At 33.7% G+C, this 21,215-nt stretch overlaps 1 protein-coding gene across 1 annotated transcript; it reads left to right on the top strand.

Moving 5' to 3' along the window:
- Positions 1-1,305: 1,305 nt before the first annotated feature.
- On the top strand, positions 1,306-12,536 carry LOC148629199 (protein rolling stone-like). The gene is made up of 4 exons (XM_088545985.1): positions 1,306-1,600; positions 5,390-5,618; positions 9,022-9,150; positions 9,242-12,536. Exons 1-4 carry the CDS (start codon positions 1,478-1,480, stop codon positions 9,682-9,684), a joined length of 924 nt encoding a protein of 307 aa, XP_088402111.1. The 5' UTR covers positions 1,306-1,477; the 3' UTR covers positions 9,685-12,536.
- Positions 12,537-21,215: the final 8,679 nt, after the last annotated feature.

The raw sequence follows: 21,215 nt of genomic DNA, 5'->3' as shown, positions 1-21,215 counted from the left end.
AATGCTAAGACACTATATAATTGTGTTTGAATATACAAAAGCTTGTTTGAAGTTAGGTATTTCAAAAAAAATATAGGTGAAATGGAAGAAAATATGAAATTCCGAAAATTTCCCTTTTGATGAAAAACTCATTATTGTCATAATGAAACTGATATGTTAGATACATCGATAATCAAACACTAATACTCAACATTTCTATTGAACACCTTTTATATGCCAAAATTAACATTTTAGTTCATGTTGAGTTTTTTTTTCATGGATTGGGGGGGGGGCAATTTTCCACCTATTTTGACTTGGACAAGTTCAAATATTTACTACTTGGGCTCATTTCGAAGCTAATATACTATATTAATGTACCGTTTCACACATAAGATTGTTTAAACTACAGTATTCTGAAAAAAATGAAAATAACGGGTGATATAGAAGAAATTCTGAAAATCCTCCTTTTCACGATTTTACAGTAATTGTAAACTCAAAAAAAATCTAATCGCATAAATTGATCAGAAATGTTGGGTTTCCATGCTAACTTTATCTTCCCTGTATCAATTTTGATCCGATGGAGCAGTGAAGCGAATAGATTCGTATATATATAGTTATTTGTATATGTTAGTTGACTTCATTTTGTGAAAGAAGTTCGAAGAATTATAAAGGGCTGTATGATGATACCTAAATTTATTTAGTTTGTTCACATATGCTATCCCAGCAAGGATTAGATGCTCAAACAATTTGGTCACAAATATCTTGGCTTTTTGACCCAGTGGGGTACAAATATAGGCTTATACTGAAAAAGAATCCGACAATATTCTTTGGCGATAAATTGATTCGGTAACGGGAGGTATGAAGGTACCCAAAAATCACCATGAACTTGATGAGTGGGGGTGCACGGTGGACTACTATCTTAGAAGAGTCTCTGACTAGATAGTTAAAGCTATTATGTAGAGCTTGGTTAAGTACACATTTACATGTAGTAAATCTACATGATAATTCCATGTCATGGCCACATTTTACAAATCGTTATATAAATGTTAACATTATGTAACTTTCACTGACTGCCATAATAAAGCAAAAATATCATTTTCAGCGAAAGACCTATTTGCAATTGTTAAAAGGGTGGGTAAAAACATCCTAACTAAATCCTGAATAATTTATGAATGACGTGGTAATAAAGGTGACCTTGTAAAAAAGACGAAACCCCAAGATACTTAAAAATTGAAATATATTGCAGGTTGAAACGATCAAATTCAATTAAAATGCTCAAAATCGATAGTATATTATACTAACCTACACACACAAATACTCTTTTTTCATGCAAAGAGTGAAACAGCTGTTTGGATTTACATTTGATTTATAGAACGACACTGTCTTATCGACCTGGAGTCTATCAGTGGCTGTGACAATTTACAAATTCTCTCTGGCACATCAGACAACTGCTTAGTAATCAGAATGGATAACTAGTCATGGTGAATTTGCAGGAGAGATGGAACCGGAGAGGAGAATGTCAACTGAACGAACGCGTTGTTGTGAAAGTGTTGTACAGGAATTCAAACCAGATAATATAGGATTGGAATATGAAAATCCATCTCATTTTGTCACTCCTCAGGTAAGCTTGACCACCATTGATTCGAAAGAAGATGTAATATTCAATTTCTGGGAGCAACAACACAATTGAATTGCCACGTCATTGTACATACATGTAATTCGCTGGGAAAGTTATCAGCATAAAAAGGTTCTCATGATACTTCTTGAAGAAAAACTTGTAACAAGAACTTTAGTTTATGTATAAATAGTCATATATATGTATCATAGAAACCCTTCAACATTAGATGTGGTCATTAATTTGCAAAGACTCAAACTTGCTAATGCTACTTAAAACGCACAAACCTGTTTGGTGCGAATTAAAACACAAATTTTGCTATTTATCATTTAAAATTTAAGTTATTACCATGATATACAATCATTCTATCAGAAAAAAAAACAATAAAAAATACCAGAAAAAATGTTTAACTAGTTGACAAAATTAGTAATGAATAATACATTTCCTTTGGTGACCGTGAAAGAAGACATGGCGTGATAGTGTATTGCCATTTTCTACTTTGAATCGTGTTCCAATCGATAGAAGCATCCTTGAAAACCAACTATTAGTTGCTATGCTTGTAAACTCTATTTCAATTCAGTGAAATAAGATACTCCAATGCATGCACATTTGTTTGTGAAATATATCAAATAATTAAGCGTAGTAGTTAAGAAGTATACGAGCTGTGCTCTAAAATCCATTTAGAGATTTCTTTGAAAAACCTGTGATAAATTGAATGTGTCATATATTTCCGGCTAAAACAAAACATTCCTGATACTTCAGATCAAAGTACTCATGTACATAAACGACACATTCCTGGTATTTCAGACCAAAGTACTTATGGGCATAAATGACAAATTCCTAATACTTCGGATCAAAGTACTCATGTGAATAAATGACAAATTCCTGGTACTTCAGATCAAAGTACTCATGTGTCAGGCGCGTAGCTGAGGCCAAATTGAAGTGTAGGCAAAATTACGGCAGGGGGTCTGGGGGCTGCTTAAGGCCCCCAGCAGGTCCAGGGGGCGAACCCCCCCCCCCGAAGCTCCGCGGAGATAGCGTTTTAGAGCATCATTTATGCCTCTCCTGGATGTATTTTAAAAAAAAATAAATTAAGTGCAGGCAAAAGCTTTTTTGCCTAACGGCAGCTACGCGCCTGTGTGTATAAACGAAAAATTTCTGGTACTTCAGACCAAAGTACTCATGGGTATAAATGACAAATTCCTTTTACTTCAGATCAAGTACTCATGTGTATAAACAGCAATTCCTGGTACTTCAAACCAAGTTACTCATGTGTATAAATGACAAATTTCTGGTACGTTAAACCAATGAGTGTATCAAGCAGTTTTAAAAAGACGTTTTGGTTCATTTAAATAACTTCTTAAAAATTATTAAAATAAACAAGATGAAGGCATCTAAATGTCAATTGGTGCGGCATGAATTACAAACACATATGTTTAAAGTTGTTTTAATTTGTTACCGATTAAAATACCCTATTTTTTACACAAATTTTAAATACGAAATGCCATACCGACAAAAAATATTGATTCGTCACTAGCCGTACTTACCGTATCAGACCCTGAGAGCAAACTAAACATGTTGTAATTGATGCCCAAAGCATGGTACGTGTTTGCAGTATAGTAAGAAAGTATATCTATACCGAGGTACTTTTTAGTGTGGATGACGTGAAATCAAATCGAGAGATTCAAAATTGTATCAGGTATTCTACAATGTATCAATCTTATCATGTATAAGTCTATGAATTGCAGTTTTAGGTATTAAAATTAAAAAGTTTTGATATCTTATTTGTACAACTTATGTTTTACACATCATTCAAGATGAAGTGTATTCATGTATCTATAGTTAATAACCAAGCAAAATATTTTTTTCAACCTAGGATTGATATCGCACTTAGAAATGGTCAGAGATTGTGTTTCATTCCCCGTTTCCAGTAACCAGTAGAACCAATAAACCGCGATGCCAACGCTATATCATAATTCCATATTTTTCCAATTGATTAATTTCTAATGGATATTATGAGAGTGAAATCATGCATACAATTCCTCCAGTGGCCATAGGATAAAGACAAACTTTGTAATTGACTGACAGAAGATATTGCTTGTACGACAACAATCATATTTCCTCATTATCTTTAGCCGGGCTATTCTTTCGGTTGTATGAGTTAATAGGGGACGATGATAAGGCCAATCAATTCAGTATAAAGGTCTTTTGGTGATATTTAGTGACAAAGATAGTACAAATGACAGAAACCGATGTTGATTGATCGGAAATCGAATTCCGAACGATATTTTACCGACCCAGCCGTTATGTTTGCATGTCTACATTCGATTTTAAAATTTATGTTTTTGTATGCTTAGTAAATGACAATTGTTTATTTTGACCATTTTGTAATAGACGCTTAATCACTGAAACATTTCCAATATTTCATGATAGTTAATGAGGTCAGACAGAAATCTTTCAAAGTTGAGTCAGAATATGCTTCAGTAATTATTGGCATACAGGCTAAAAACCACTAATTCCACTTCCCATAGGCTTCTATGCTAATTTCACAATATTCAATGGCTTCTCTGGACTTTACCTTAACTTTAACCTGCAGAGGACTATATATCAGCATGATTCTACATATGTCAGCTCACAATCCTCAAAATGGCATGTGGGGTTAGCAGACTTGCAGTGCAGTACTGGTCACCGGAAGTGAAGTGTCTGTAAATAGCATGGGGAATCCCAGTGTTTTCACAAGATAGGGGTATATTTAGAAATCATTATGGAGATTAGGCTTCACATCACAAGAAGCAAAATGCACCTATAAAATGTACAGAAATGTTTTTCCTTTCAGAAACTGTTTAAATTTTTTAAATGAGATGAGAACTTTTTTCACAGCACTATGAGGAACAGGGGTAATTTCTGCGTAGGACTATTTTTGCCTACGTTCCAAATGCTCATTGGTTGAATTGGTGGTCTGTAACCTAAATTACCGATCTGTTCACGATTATGTCTATCGTTTGACTGTGTACTGGGGATGTACTAGAACATGTATATCAACTTCATTTATTTACATTCATGTATATAGATGCTTCTTTGGAATATAAGAGGAACTGGACAATGTTATTAAGAACTTATTTTCATAGATTTCTTTATATAGGCTTCATTCCAATGCCTAAAGCTCGGTTTATACAGGAAGACAGCACCCATAATATGTTATCAGAAATCCGGTTTATACAGGAAGACAGCACCCATGATATGTTATTGATCAATCATAAATAAAATACATAATAGGAAACTTAAATGTAACATGTGTCAAAAAAAAGAAGAAAAATGTACTTAAAACTGACACATTGGTCAATAAACATTAATAAAATGAGTGATAATACAAATGTAATAATATGATATAACATTTAAGATCGATTAAAAAGCAATTAACTTTGCCGCTTATTCAAATGTCAGCCCACGTTGTCAATAGTATCAGTTTGTCTTTTAAAACAAAAAATGGCTATCATTTGTAAATGTGTTTTCCTGTTTACACAAAAATAGACCAGTTTCGTACCAATATGACTAAAACATGATAAAAAGAAAAAAAAGCAAAATCAAAATTTCACTAAAAACATAGAACAATCAAATTCAACATAAAACAAAAAAAAAACGTTTTTTCTTTTACATGCAGAAGCAATTTATCAAGTTTTTAACTCCATCTTTCTTTTTTTTTCAAAACGGTAAGTTTATAACAGTGAATATATAATGTGTTGATCCAAAAACTGCATCTATGATACTTGTTTTTTTTTGTTTTTTGTTTCCTAGTGGCCAATCAACTTGAAGGGGTTTACAGCGTATCGGATTATTATTGGAGTGTTGATGGTAGCATGGATCGTATCAGATTTAATGTACGAGTCCCAGAAGTTTTACCATGACAAGATGTGGTTCTATCTGGTATATGCTACTAACTGGAGCTTCATTCTGTTGGTTCTGTGTACCTGCTACCAGGCATTGTGTGCTATGTTCTATGTCACACGAGCTTCACCCTGCCTAGGTAAGTAGTCGGCAAAGAAAACAGCACTATGGACTCTCCGCCAAGTAAGTATACGGCAAAGAAAACAGTACTATGGACACCCTGCCAAGTAAGTAAACAGCAAAGAAAACAGTATTAAGATAAGACAAACTTGATAACAAGCGGCTACGTACGTCCATCCCTTTGTTTTACAAAATCAAGTGTGTAGCAGGAAAGAAGGAAAACATGCAAGAATTAATAACAAAATGTCTTGCTTAAATGTCATTTTCTTTAAAAGCTTATAAATACCATACTACTGCTTCAAATTTAAATGCTTCTATTATTGCTTTTTATGCCAGAATGGACTAAACACATGCTATGTATATGAATTTGGCATATTATATGTGCTTTTCATTTAAAGACTATAGAAATTCATTCTAAACAATACACAATCCTTTCTATATCTTCTTGATATTGGAGAAATCTACTGTCTTTTTAATTCTAACGTTTTATTGGAAAAAGACAGACAATTAATTCATAGATTGGCAGGAGTTTAAAGATACTAAGCTTAAATCAATAGAAACATTAGAAAAATCTACCAGCAAGAAAAAGAAATTGCAGACTGTTTGTTAGTTTGTTCGTTAGTTTGTTTTTGTTTTGTTTGTTTTTTTTTTTTTTGTGAGGGGGGGGGGTAACAGTAATACAATTTTTCTACTCTCTATATTAACTTAATTTGGTTTTACGAGTACAAAGGCGGATCCCAGAGGGTCCGCCCCCCCTTAAGTAGGAAAAATTTAGTTACTCCTCTGGAGTAAGAAACTAAAACCACACATCACTTAAAGGAGCCCGATAGAGTTCACGTGAAAATCGTCAGTTGATTTAATAATTAAGCTTAAGATACCTTTTTCTTGCATGTTATTGCAAATGTATACATTTCTGATAAAGATGCGGAAAACAAATATTTATTTTACGCGAGTTTTAATTGATTCAAACTGCAGTGTAATGAATAGAATTAGAAAAAAAATGGTACAGCTATTGTGTTTTAGGTGAGGGGCTTAAATTTAAGAGTGTATTCATAGAAGACACAGGAAACAGGTGGCATATGCCAAAATTTGATTTCAGTTTTTTTCCATGTTTAGAGGTTACAGGTTCCAGTATTCTAAACAATAAATGTTGTTTTGCGTTTTTCTGAAATGGTAATAATGAAATATATTAAATACAAAGTTCTAGAAACCTAAAACTGGAAGGCAATAATTCATAACGTCTTCCTGAAGCATTGCCTTTTTTCTTATTACATGTATTAGTACTAGTATTAAAATTATAAGGTAGAGCCTGACACCTACTCCTGTAACGTAAGAGGTTGGAATTCCACTGTAGAAAGTCCTACCAGCTAAAACAGTAGATAAAAGGGTAACGCTGTTAAAATTATTTCACAGAACCAAACTATAAATATATGTCTCCTAGGTCTAAAACATAGTATTGCATCGAATGTAAAACAACAACCATTGTAGTTGAAATGAATACGGAATTGTTTTGCCTGTCATTGTTAAAATTCATTTTTCTAGGATTCGGGGTTCTATCAAATAAGTTTAAAACATAGAAATATAAACTGAAGAATAACGGGAACAACAGAGTATTTCAAATTTTACCCAAGTTATCGTGCAAGAGTAATAAACGACGCTTAACGGACGCACAACGCTACAATGGTACCATAAGACACAGACCATTTTCTTCTCGAGGGGGAGGGGGCCTGGGATTTTATTTTTTAGTTTTTGAGCAGCCGTAGTCCAAAATTTTATTTGAAAATCTACATTATCAAGTAAAATGTTTTGTGCTTAGATGCCAATACCAGAGTATTTTGTATTCAGAAAGGTAAGTTCAGTTTTTAAAGTACTTCACTATTTAACACCTACATATATGGATATATTTAAATATGTACATAAAATTATTTCTAGAAGAACTAGATAGAGTGGTAGTAATTTGTTATTTACTTCAATATCTCGTACTGAATATTATAAACGTTCGCTAACAGTGTCTGGTACCAGTCTATGGAACAATTTACCCGAATACGTCAGAAATTGTAATACGTTAGCGTCTTTTAAAAAAATCTTGTTCAGGAGAATATTTTTCTACATTAAGTTATTGATGTCAGTTTATATGCTTATATGAAAACCCATAACATATATTTGGTTTTTTTTGTATTTGTATGATGTATGTATGTATTATAATACAGGACTACTAGGTGAACTATTATATTATGAAGTACTAATATGTGTTTATTCTGTCTAAATAAAGGCTATTATTATTACAGTGGCGGATCCAGAGTTTTATGTAGGAGGGGGGCAAACAAATTTCTTGACAGGATCACCGGTTACGATCACGAAGTGAGTGTTTTTCATGATTTAACACACACAATTTTTCCAAATTTTTTTTTCAAAGAGGGGGCGGGCCCCCTGCCCCCTGGATCGGCCACTGTATTATTATTACTATTACGTGTATTATTATTAATGGGGGTAGCTTCAAAAAAATACATAGAGGTAGTCACGTGATTGATCTTTATGCATTAAAACTCGCCATTCAAATGGGAAAATAATTCATGTCAGATAGTGGCTAGACTGTTTCCTTCCGTTCGTGTAAGTTCAATCAGCTTTCTATGAAATTAATATATACTTGATAAAAGAAACTGTGTTGTCAGTGGTATACAGGAAGTGAAGCACTTTACAAAAAGGCTAAATGTATATATTCTTCAAAATTTTATATATGTCTCAGAATGTGACGACTCTATTCGAAACACTGTTCCATGGGATCATGCTTCAAATTCTTCTATATGACATCTTCAGAAAGAGAAATGACATTATATCAAGTTATTTATTTTGACAATAGGGATCTTAGTTATATCATGCTACATTTCATTCAGTAGGAAGAAAATACAAAAAGAAAAAGACTAAAAAAACTAAACACGTCTTACACTTTGTATCAAAATCGCTAAATAAACATTACGCACCAAAATTTGTAAAGTGATAATAGAAGTTATCATCCTCGGGCTAGAGACAGATAACTAGATGCCTTAATGCTGTCCAACTTTGTCTGGATTTGGTGTCGACTTTACAAAGGCCTACTGCTAACTTGTATTATAAAATGACAATATTGGTTGCTTTCTCCACTCGATACCTGGTAAAATGAGGAAACTTTAAATTCATGCTATAGTTGTCTTTTGTGTATATATTTCTAGTTCGGTCCATTCCTATCATAAACCTTTGTGTGAGAACAACCAGTCAAGTGAAAAGAATCAATTTCTTGCATGTGGACGTAAGGATATCTATATAGCACCTTTTGGTACAATCACAGACACATCTCAAAGCTATTCCATAGTTACCCTTATGATCATAGGATTTTTTTCTGAGATAAGTGTTCAATGTATATAATGTTTTTCCTTTAATTTCAGATCGACAATCGTTTGACAAGATGCCACCGTCATTGAAAGTACAATGGGTTCTACAGAATCTGGGATACAACTCTGCGTTTGTTGTGACTATTTCTTATTGGTCCTTTATTGCATTCATAGACCACACAGGTAATTATTGATGGTTTCTTATACCATTTCTCTTTTAGCCATCAAATCAATCGAATGAGCTATTCAATTAGAAATATTTTTATCTTTACAGCTATTTTGATGACTGACATGAGTCGCCTGAAGCATACCCTAAATACAGTCTATGTAATGGTAGATTTAATGTTATCTGCAACACCAATCCGGATATTACATCTGTTCATTCCTGTCATGTTAGGATCGATTTATTCTTTGTTCAATGCTCTGTATTTCCTTAATAATGGCACCATACTTGAAGGACGGCATTACGCCTACAACGTTCTTAACTGGGATCACCCACAAGAGGCAGTTATAACTTGTATTATCTGTGTCATTCAATCTTGTCTCAGTCAAATTATTTTGTTTGAGTTGTATAAATTAAGACGCTGGATTCACTCTAAGTTATTCTTTGGCCAAAGAGGAGACAATCCATACTCCGAAATGCAAAGCATTATGACAAATACTATGAAGTATTCAACAATAGACGACAGCCAACAAAATCCAGTTGATATTCCTTGATGTCTGTTTTTCAGTAGAAAATTAAAACTAGATAGAAATTTAAGCATATATATATGTGCACTGAAGACCAGGAATAGTGCCGGTAATAAGTTATACTGATCACGGCTACGTTAAAATCATCTTTGCCAATGTATAAAAAATAAATGGATGCAAATAAAACATACGAGAACTATACCTACCAGACCGTGATTCATGTATAGTTCATATAAATCAGCTGTTGGTGTAAATAAAGAAAAAGGCATGAAACTGATCATATTTTTGAAACAATCTAACGATATTCATCAACTTTCTAAGGAGTTTGCTTTTAGATTGTCACGCTTTTAGTCACCACTTGGCGTTCATTGTTTTTAACTTAAAATTCGGCGAGCGTCATCTTATTTAGTTTTTAATAGCCGTTTAAAGGTCGGTATAAATAGAGCACGAAGTCCTCATACTGGTAATCAATACGAATATAACCTTTGACTTTAGAAGCACGGAGAGCCTGATTCCAGTCTGAAAGAACATGTAACCTGGTATACTAAATTTATAACATAAGTAGGTTTAGGAAAACCCCGGTCGGACCAGTAATACAGAATGAGGATCTTACTAGTTTCGTATCTTCCACAAATACATTTTTTAATATTAAGCTCACACCGAAAGCCATTGAGTTCATTTTCGTAGACCAAAAACAATTTTTTTTCGCGATATAACTCGAAACTTGACGCGAAACGTTTGTCTTGTTCGTATATATAAAAAAGAAGAAAACCTTTGATTTGTTCGCCTGTTTTTTAAACTAGGACTTTCTAGATAATTTTTACCCTAGAATTTTTAATTTTCCTTTTTTTTTGTGTGGAGGTCGAAATAGGGAGATTTAAAACAGTTCTGTTCTGTATATAAAGTAGTACTTATGTTTTGTTTGGTCAAACGAAATCATTTATGAAACTTTTATGTCAAGAATGAAAATGGGACGAAAAGGAACCCAAAACATGAAACGAAATAAAAGCGACAAACAAAAAAAAAAACAAAAACAAAAACAAAAATTAAACAAAACAAAAACAGAATATAGAAGTAATAATCATCTTTGGTTGGCAGTCACCATTAGGCTTTGATATAAAAAAAAATTGCGGTTGCTAAATAGGTATTTGCTTGTCATTGATTAAATATCATTTCACTTTCAAGGAGAACTTTATTCATGACCGTCATGGTAGCGAGGGAACTCACTGCTACGTATATTTCAACTAAATAATAGACATTTGAAAATAATATGAAATCTCGGTCCCCATAATGCGTGTTTTCATAATATATATAAATATTTCGCGTTATTATGCAACAGTTTCGCGTAATGACACGTAAGTTACGTGTTATCTCGTTGAAATTTTGCGTTATTAGGCGAAAACATCGCGTTATTACGCGTATGTTTCGTTTTATACCGCAGACAATTATTAATTCATAGTTTACGAAAATGAGCTTAATGGGCTTTCGTATTAAAGTTTTATGAATTTATGAAAAAAATCCTAGTTAATGTTAAACTTAAAAAAAAACATGATTATTCTTTTAAAAATGCAAATATATTCAACTTGTTACCCTACATCATATTACCGATCGTGCAACATACATGGATGTCATTTATATTTGTATGATAAAGGGATTAAGCCACTCATTTGAAGTTATATCTAAAATATCTTTGAGTTTTAACTAATTATTTTGAATAGCTACATGTACCAAACGCGTAAAAGTATCTGTGGGGTTTCTCCTGAGTTAGCTTTTTCGGTCCGTATTATGCGCATGAGCATCAGCGAGAGATCTAGATCAATATGGCACTTTAAACTCATTTTATTCAACATGTATGTTGAAAGTTTGGATTGTAACAGGCATAATGAGTCATTATAATTCCTGTTTCACACATATTACTTTACATCATGGGAAATTTGTCGAGGTTTTTTATGTTTGGAAGCAGACCTTGTCCAATTTAACTGCGACGATTTATTGTAACATCGCCTCTCTGAAAAGAATGAAGTAACTTAAAATTTTTACGATTCAAATAAGACGGGAGACAATTCCGAATTCGGCTTTATGTCCCGCTTTGACACGAGCGCGTAGCGGTGGAATGAATTATCGGTTGGCTTCCGCCGAAAGCAGGAGGCATAACACTTATAATTCATATATGAAGCTGATAACCCCAAATAACACATCCATACACTTTGTGAGAACTACTTACTCATCTTCAGCATTTCCACTTGTATTCATATAAATGATCTAACTGTTATAAGAAAACACTTGATGTAATTTACTGTTACACTTAAGACTTGCATCATGCTGATAATATAACAATGACAATGTGACATTTCTGAATGAAGCTCTTGTGGGGCAATCCATTCTGTAGTGCATGTTGGCAAATTTATTGTTGCAGTAAAGTTCCTAAAAGATTCTCTCTCGAAAAAAAACGATCCTGAGCTTCATATACTTGCTGCACACAATTGGAACTTACACATGCATTAAATGCACGTCAACCGTGAATAGACATATGACATCTAAAAAATGTTGTAGTGTCTTTTTTTGCGAAACCTATAAGATATATGATTTTTCAAATAAAAAAAATACTGCTTTAAATTTATTTTATCTGTTCCCATAGGTACAGGTTGTTCTGGCCCCCCTTTTACGCCCACAGTAATCTCATTAAAGATGACAAAAATACGGTTTTTAATAAGATTTTCTTTTTTAGACAGACAACATGTTTGTGGGGGAACAGGTGAATGGTCGGAACAATTCGTTTCCCGTGTTCCTGCAGTTATTTCTGTTCCTTTTAACTTGTCAAAAACTGTTACTTTTACTGCTTTATACATAAATGTTGAGTTTAATAAACGTTGTATATACATTGTATAATGTTCTGTGTTGCATTACTGTATCTTATTTTCATGATTTGTTGCACCGGCTGAACGTTTGCATGAACAAAGTTAAGTAGGGATATTAATGGTACAAGACCACTCAATCAAAATGTAAAGCGAGAAAAAAGAACGTGGACGCATAGATAAAATAAGTCAAGTAGTACAGCTTGATCGTGAATAGAGGACGTTAAGGATCGTGAACCACTAATTAGGAGCTTTTCTGTTCATTTTTGTTACTGTTCCAACAATTTCAGCAAAACTGCAACTGTCTGTCAAACGATCACCATCTACACAGGATATGAAGTAACGTTCCACTGATTTTGGTAAACAGGTAGTTTGTAAGAAAATGCAAAAGACAACACTTCGTCCTATGCATTTCATCATATAAGTGAACACATTCAATTAAGATTTCTACAATTTTCCTCAACTTTATCAACAATCTATTTTTTTTTCTATTGAGGAACAACATTTAAGATAAATAATTATGTGAATTGTTAATTGTACGTATGTGTAACTGGAAATCATCTACCCACATGCCAAATTTTAAAAGCCCACATCGAAAGACAAAAATATTACCGCCTGGACAAGAGTGTCAACGGAAAGCAAGAATTTGACCTTGAAGTCAAAGTTCAAGGTCATATGTCACTATCCAAGATACGCACCACATTGTCTTTAGGTGATCTACCCACGTGCCTAACATCAAAAACCCACATCAAAGACAAGGGAAAAAGTTACATCTTGGTCAAGAACTTGTCACTGAAACACATGGAATTTAATCTTGAGATCAAAGTTTAAGGTCAAAGGCCACTATCCATGGTACGCGACAAATAAATTTTACGTGATCTATCCACGTGCCAATTATCAAAAGCCCACATCGAAAGACAAAAAGTTACAGTCCGGACACGAGTTTGTCACTGAAAAACAGTAATTTGACCTTGAGGTCAAAGTTAAAGGTCATAGGCCTTTATTTATGAAACCCAAAACATCATTTTAGGAGATCTACCCACATGCCAACCCACACGAGTTTGTAACGGACGGACGGAATAACGGACAGAGGGATCATTATAGGACAACCGCCACTTTTGGTGGCGGGGCCCTAATAATATGATTTATGGGATGTAGTTAGAAGAAGTCTAATTACTTGTGCTTGGTTTATTGACAATAAAATGTGTTTAAACTACATTAAACTGAAGCCAATGTATCTTTTGTGTAGTTTCACACTAAGTCAAGTAAATTGTTCACGATTAAAAAAATCTTAACTGCCTCCTTCACCATAATTGTAAGTATAATTTGATACTTAGTACTGTTTATCAAAATAAAACAAAAACAATACATATAACATGTTTAATTTTATTCTGAATAAAAATAGACTTAATCTTTTGAATGCCTGCAAAGTTGAGGAAAATTGTAGAAGCCCTAATAAAATGTGTTCATGTCTATTATAATATGCATAGGGCGAAATATTTCCTTTTGGATTTTCTGACAACCTGTTTGACAGCAATCACCAGAGCCTTTAGATTTGTAAAGCCTGTTAGCATCTGTAATTATTTCACACTACCGCAGGAAAATAGTTCTATTGGCATACCCCATTAAAGTTCAAATGCAGATAGTAAGGTCCACTTTATAGGTATTTCTAATATATAAAATTAATTCTGTGTTACTTATGTCAATAAATAAACCCAATAAACAACTTTTACTGTGAAATAAATATGCTGATTAATTTGATTGATCCAATTAATAAAAGAGTTGATCTCTAAACTCTGATTATCAGCACCTGTTGTAGTCCATGGGCTGGGAGGGTCCACCGTGCACCCCCCATTCATCAACTTCGTAGTGTAGTGATTTTTAGGTACCTTTATACCTCCCATTACCGAATCAATTTGTCGCCAAGGAATATTCTCGGATTCTCTTTCAGTATAAGCCTATATTTGTACCCCACTGGGTTCAAAAGCCAAGATTTTTGTGACTCAATTGTTTGAGAGTCTTAGCCTTCCTGGGATAGCATGTGTGAATAAACTAAACAAATACAGGTGTCATCGTATAGCCCAATGTATCGGCTAACACTAAGGGTTTTGCGGTAAAATGCGAAAAATGTACCCCTACCCCGCCGAAAAATGGCTTATATTGACATATTTGTCGAAACCCTAAAGTATTAATGCTAGAGTAAACAAGAGATTCCCAGGAACCTGAATTGCTCACCTAATTAAAGTTTGTCTTTTTTTCAAGGGCAATAAATTTGACAAGGAGTTGTCCAACAATTTTTACGCAAGACTTTGGTAGTACTATCAATAGGATCATTTCAGCGATAGAAAGTTTCTTTCTTTTAGTTTCAAAGATATTGGCTGGAAACTGTACAGAAAAACTGTCATTTTTCATATTTCAAGGGCAATAACTCTTACAGGCCTTAGGTCTCACTAACCACTTCCGGGTCAAATGGCCACCCCCCCCTATGTAGTACCAAAAACACACTGAACCTAGACATATGCATTGTAAGTGCATTATTTGTGTGTATTATGATTAAAAGTAGTCAAAATAAAGCTGAGAATGTGAACTTTAAAATCATATATGTAATTAACTACAAAAGTGTATGAATATTGTTTACATGTGTGAGTAATTTGCCTCCATGCTGTCAGTTAGCAGAACAGGTAAAAATGTGGATTTTCAGTATTATTTATTCAAGTAAATTTTGTGAAGAATTTATACTATGATCGTACCATTAGCATAATGATTTTGGAAGCCTTATTTTCCAAGCTTCGCAACGGTATGCAGCTTTAAGATGTCATTTGTCCTGGGAATTCACAGTGAGACTTTGAAAATTACTTTTTTAACATGTAAAGTAATGGAAACGTTAGAAGTGGTTAGTGAGACCATAAATTAAATTATGGCATATTTCAGAGAAATGCATAATTTGAGGAAAATTGCCTTTCCTGGTCATTATTTCCATTTTCCCATAAAATCAGTATAGTGATATTGGTAATCTGGCTATATTTTAAGATGTGCATTGTGCAAGGTAATTTAAAAAACACCATAGCAACAAGATTTTTATCAGTAACAGTGACTCATAACTTGACGTCATCCATGAAATACACAACGTCACTGCTTGGGATATTCAAAGTACTCGAATAGTCACACAGCACAGACTAAGAATCACACAGTAATGAAATAGGTATGATATAAATTGTTGAAATCTGTTCTTTTTTCATAATGATAAATGATATTTACTATTACAACTTCTTGAATTATCATAGATATCAATTTGGTGTGACAAGTTAGTTAAAATTGTAATTTTTTAGTAATTTAGGGAAAATATCACTGAGGGGCATGATATAAAAATGACCATTTCTTTGTAGTCCTATGTCTTATTTTGATAGTTTTGGTCTTATTAGACTCACAATATCACAAGCTTTCATAAAATGTAAAAACAGAAAAACATAAAAACTCATAAAATGTTTTTAAGGTCTCACTAACCACTTCCGGGTCAAATGGCCACCCCCCCTATGTAGTACCAAAAACACACTGAACCTAGACATATGCATTGTAAGTGCATTATTTGTGTGTATTATGATTAAAAGTAGTCAAAATAAAGCTGAGAATGTGAACTTTAAAATCATATATGTAATTAACTACAAAAGTGTATGAATATTGTTTACATGTGTGAGTAATTTGCCTCCATGCTGTCAGTTAGCAGAACAGGTAAAAATGTGGATTTTCAGTATTATTTATTCAAGTAAATTTTGTGAAGAATTTATACTATGATCGTACCATTAGCATAATGATTTTGGAAGCCTTATTTTCCAAGCTTCGCAACGGTATGCAGCTTTAAGATGTCATTTGTCCTGGGAATTCACAGTGAGACTTTGAAAATTACTTTTTTAACATGTAAAGTAATGGAAACGTTAGAAGTGGTTAGTGAGACCTTATCATAAGGGTCATTTCAGCAATAGAAATACTTTTACTAAACCTTACGGTTTTGGAGATACTTTTTTGGAAAACTATTATCTGACTTCTTTGTTCTATTTTTAGTAACAGCAGCCATGTTTTTCGACGGATCAAAAATCCCCACGACAGTTTCATGCACGATACCCCAAGGAACATCCATACCAAGTTTGGTTCCAATTGGTCAGGTGGTGTCAGAGGAGAAGATTTTTGAAAGAAATATTATTCAAAATAGCAAAAAAAAAATGTCGAAAAAGGGCAATAACTCCGACATGGCTTAATATATCAAAATTAAAATTTGACCACAGATAGATCTCATCATGCTGAACAATTTTACTACACTCAGAATTTGGCTAAACCTAACGGTTTTGGAGATAGATGCGAAAAACTACTGTCTGACCCCTTTGTTCTATTTTTAATAATAACGGCAATGTTTTTGGGCGGATAAAAATCCCCACATCAGTTCTATGCACGATACCCCAAGAAACATTCACACCAAGTTTGGTTCCAATTGGTCAGGTGATGTCAGAGGAGAAGATTTTTGAAAGAAATGACATTCAAAATAGCAACAAAAAAAAAACGTCGAAAAAGGGCAATAAATCCGACAAGGCTTAACATATCAAAATTAAAATTTGACCACAGGTAAATCTCATCATGCTGAACACTTTTATCCCATGTCAGAATTTGGCTAAACCTAACGGTTTTGGAGATAGATGCGAAAAACTACTGTCTGACCCCTGTGTTTTATTTTTAGTAACGGCGGCCATGTTTTTCGACGGATCAAAAATCCCCTCATAATTTCTATGCACAATACCCCAAGAAACATTCATACCAAGTTTGGTTCCAATTGGTCAGGTGGTGTCTGAGGAGAAGAGTTTTGAAAAATTGTTAACGACGACGACGGACGCCAAGTGATAGCAATAGCTCACATGGCCTTTGGCCAGGTGAGCTAAAAATTGCTCATTTGATATTTTCAGTTTTATCACAATTTATACTTCTGGGGTTCTTTTGATGAATTTTGGCAATTTTCAGTTAGTATCATTCGATAAATAATATAATCTAATTTTCAAGAAAGGATTTTCAGAAAATGTTAAAAATATCACCCCTACCCCTAGAAAACTGGTCTCAGCATCAAACAAAATTCTCATTCATAGCATACTGACATTGTAGTACTCATATTTTAGTCATTCATAATTAAGAGAATGATGTATCTAACATATCTGATCAATTCAAGCGCTTAGATTTTCCTTTTGGGTGACATTACTATAAGATCGGAAAATGGGAATTTTCAGAATTTAAGAATTTTCTACTACATCACCCGATATATTTTTTTTTCAGAATACCTAGTTTAAACAAGCTTTTGTGTGATACGGTTCATTAATGTAATGTCTTAACTTCAAAATGAGCTCAAGTAATAAATATTTGAACTTTTCCAAGTTAAGTTAGGTGGAAAATTGCCACCCCTTCCCATGATAAAAATACCTCATTATGAAATAAAATGTTACTAATTAATATATAAACGGTGTACAATAGACATTTTGAGTACTATTGTTTTAATTGTCAATGTATTCAATATATCCTTTCATTTCAGAGGAGTATTTTTCAGTTTTAATGTGATAATAATGACTTTTTCATAAAAAAGGAATTTTCAGAATTTTATATTTTCTTCAATTTCACCTATAATTGGCGATTTCTTTTAAATACCGTACTTCAAACAAGCTTTTGTATATTCAAATACAATTATATAGTGTCTTAGCTTTCTAACGAGCCCAAGTAATAAATATTTGAACTTTGTCAAGTCCAAATAGGTGGAAAATTTCCACCCCTACCCATGATTAAAAATGCCTCAACATGAACTAAAATGTTAATTTTTGGCATATAAACGGTGTACAATAGACATGTTTTGTTCTAGTATTTTAATTATAGATGTATTCAACATACCTGCTCATTTCAGGGGCGTATTTTTCAGTTTCAATATGACAATATTAAAGAGGGTTTTTTTCGGATTTTCATATTTTCTTCCATTTCAACTGTAATTGGCATTTTTTCTCAAGTACCCCACTTCAAACAAACTTTTGCATACACAAACACATCTATGTAGCATCTAAGCTATCTAATGTGACAAGGCATCGCATACTTTAACGTAGTCCAAGCCATAAAGGCGTAAGGATGGTACCCCATAACCAATAAAATGTCTGTGAAAACCCCAGAATTCGTATATGGTAGATTTGCATTTTTTAAATGGTATTGGACAAATGTATGCCAATTATTCATCGTAGTTGCTTCTTTGAAACCGTATATGTATTAAAATAATGATAGCAAACAAAATCAAATCATGTAAAAACTGTGATATTTTAAACAAAAATGATACAATCTACGCGCTAAAATGCGTGATAATCTGTTTTATTCTTTAATTTCCCTTTTTTGTAATATGTTGTCGTCTACAGGACAATGAAAGCATAATTTTACTTGACAATGTGATTGATGCAAGAAGATCTCCATAATAAATGCCAGATTGTGTACAGTTCGTGTATGCTATAAACGATCATTTCCTATCCTAAGCGACATCATGCGAAAAGCAACGAGAATACGACGAGGACAGAGACAATTTTATTTTGATTCGGTATAGTATAACAAGTAAACTATAAGCTCTGATGATCTTTATTTAGATACACTATTAATTTTTTTCAGAATTTATACGGTAATAATTATATTTAATACTTTATTCAACTCGGTAGTTTTATTTTGTGCTTTGTTGAATGATTTCCAGTGCCTTGTTGATTGTTTGGATTTAATCGATAATGTCAAACAGTTCAATTTTGTCATGATAGGGACAGGGTGCACTCGATAGATGTAATCATAGGTACACGTCTGGTCTTGTTTTTGGACAATTGTGGTAACTAATATTAACCTTTTCAGTCATTTCTTGTTTATGTTTGCAAGGGTAAGTACTATTGATCTTGGTTTAAGGGCATTTGCAATTTTGTTTAGATTTGATAATGATTTTTTGTAGCTAGGACACCTTGATGATATATTTTAGAGTATGTTAATTATTAGACTGTTTAGTAAGGAAGTGTGCATTTTTCAGGTTGATTTTTCGGTGTGTAGACATGTAGTTTTATCGGCAATAAGGAGACCAAAGGTAATCCAGAAGCAAGCGTTTTGCCGGATCAGCGAAATTTGGCCTATTTTTATCCTCCTTTTTATCCGCCGATGCCGTTTGTTCAAGGTCCAGGTTTTCCTCCGTTCATTGACCCCGCAGACCAGGCTTCGGACCTAGATTTCAGCGTGCAATGGGTGCATGTTTTTTTCTGTAAAGAAACTACACACTTTGTTAATAACTGCCGGAAAATGAAGAGGGAATAGACTGTTATGTGTATACTGAGTTTTTATGTTCCATTCTTTTTGTCAGACCGAATCCGTTTTTTTTTTCATATTAATGCATATTTTCTTACTTTCAATCCAAAAGGGTCTAATCCTTTAGTGGCGTTTGTCATGTAGGATGGAGGTTTGAAATCTTTTCTCTGTAATAGTTAAATTTTGTTTTTATTTTTTATAGGAAGGCCCAGTTAAGAGATTTAAATTTAATCTAGTCGTTCCTGATTGGAAAGTAGATTCGAATTTTGATCCTTTAGAGATTATCGATGACAATTACAGAGGAATGGTTCTCAAACCTCCGTTTCATGTTGCTTCCGCTGAAGAGGTAGTCACCGGGAATCAATTTGATTTTGAAAATTTTGGGGATCATTTTCCTTGCTAAATTATGGAAGATTAATCAAGAGAACCTAGGTTGTAGCGGTAATCAAAAGCCAGGGACAAAGACCAGACATAGAAAACAGACATACACAACAAAGAACATGAAGTAACTAAAATCATACATACAAAGTAACAAAAACAATTGAGCAACTCGGACTCCACTAAAAACTGGGAGCATGGACCAGGTGCACCGGTAGGGTAAGCGTTCTCTGCTTTTCTAGAAACAACCGCCGAATTGCTCATAAAAAGTCAAGTGCGGGGTAGACAAACGAGGAAAGGAAAACTATGACCCGTTGAATAAATCAGTTTTCATGGTGCAGATGGATACAACATAACGATCCACGAGTTCATGATGAAGACCATAAAACTTCTGTAGTGATGACTTCAATCTTGTAGCAACATAACCTTGTCCCAGAAGCCAGAAGCCCATTTGTTAGAGTTCTAGCGCGATACAAAAAGTCTGCATAGTTTCGGCAAGCTCTGGCATAACGTATGAGTTGTGATATGAACACTCCATACGCTGGTGCTGGAGGGATGTTGCCACAGATGAAAGGAAAGTTGACCATTCTGAATGAAAAGTCATCACGTTTGTCGTAAAGTTTGGACTGTAGTTTTCCTTTACCATCGATTTCTAAGTGTAGGTCAAACTATGAGGCTGACCTTACAGTGTCTGTAGTATCGCAGGTTACGCACCTAATTTCATCCATTGCGGAACCAAAATTTTATGCCCAAACTGAATCAGCATTCGGTTACATAGTGTCATATCCTGAGCGACATCACGCGAGAAGCAACGAGAATGATTAATCACATTTACTTCTCGAACTGCTTTGGATGAAGAGAGGCGTATTTCAACTGATTGTAATGTTCTTTGACACAGTTTAGGCATTTGCTGCAAACTCGCTTCCGATTGGAAGGTATTTATTTCCATCCTTGATAATTGACTTTTAACCTGGTTTGCCAAGCTTTTAGATGCTG

The sequence above is a fragment of the Perna viridis genome, chromosome 1, assembly GCF_037379345.1.
Source record: "Perna viridis isolate PV_CMFRI_1.1 ecotype Kerala chromosome 1, ASM3737934v1, whole genome shotgun sequence".
NCBI classification, from domain to species: Eukaryota; Metazoa; Mollusca; class Bivalvia; order Mytilida; family Mytilidae; genus Perna; species Perna viridis.
Note: the sequence above shows the minus strand (reverse complement) of the source record. Positions and strands in the feature narration are given on the sequence as shown.

Excerpts from the sequence above, each read along its gene's own strand:
- LOC148629199 (XM_088545985.1), top strand. The coding sequence starts at position 1,478 with ATGGAACCGGAGAGGAGAATGTCAACTGAACGAACGCGTTGTTGTGAA. Across the intron at positions 1,601-5,389 it reads CTCATTTTGTCACTCCTCAG|TGGCCAATCAACTTGAAGGG; the intron begins GTAAGCTTGACC and ends TTTGTTTCCTAG. Across the intron at positions 9,151-9,241 it reads TGCATTCATAGACCACACAG|CTATTTTGATGACTGACATG; the intron begins GTAATTATTGAT and ends TTATCTTTACAG.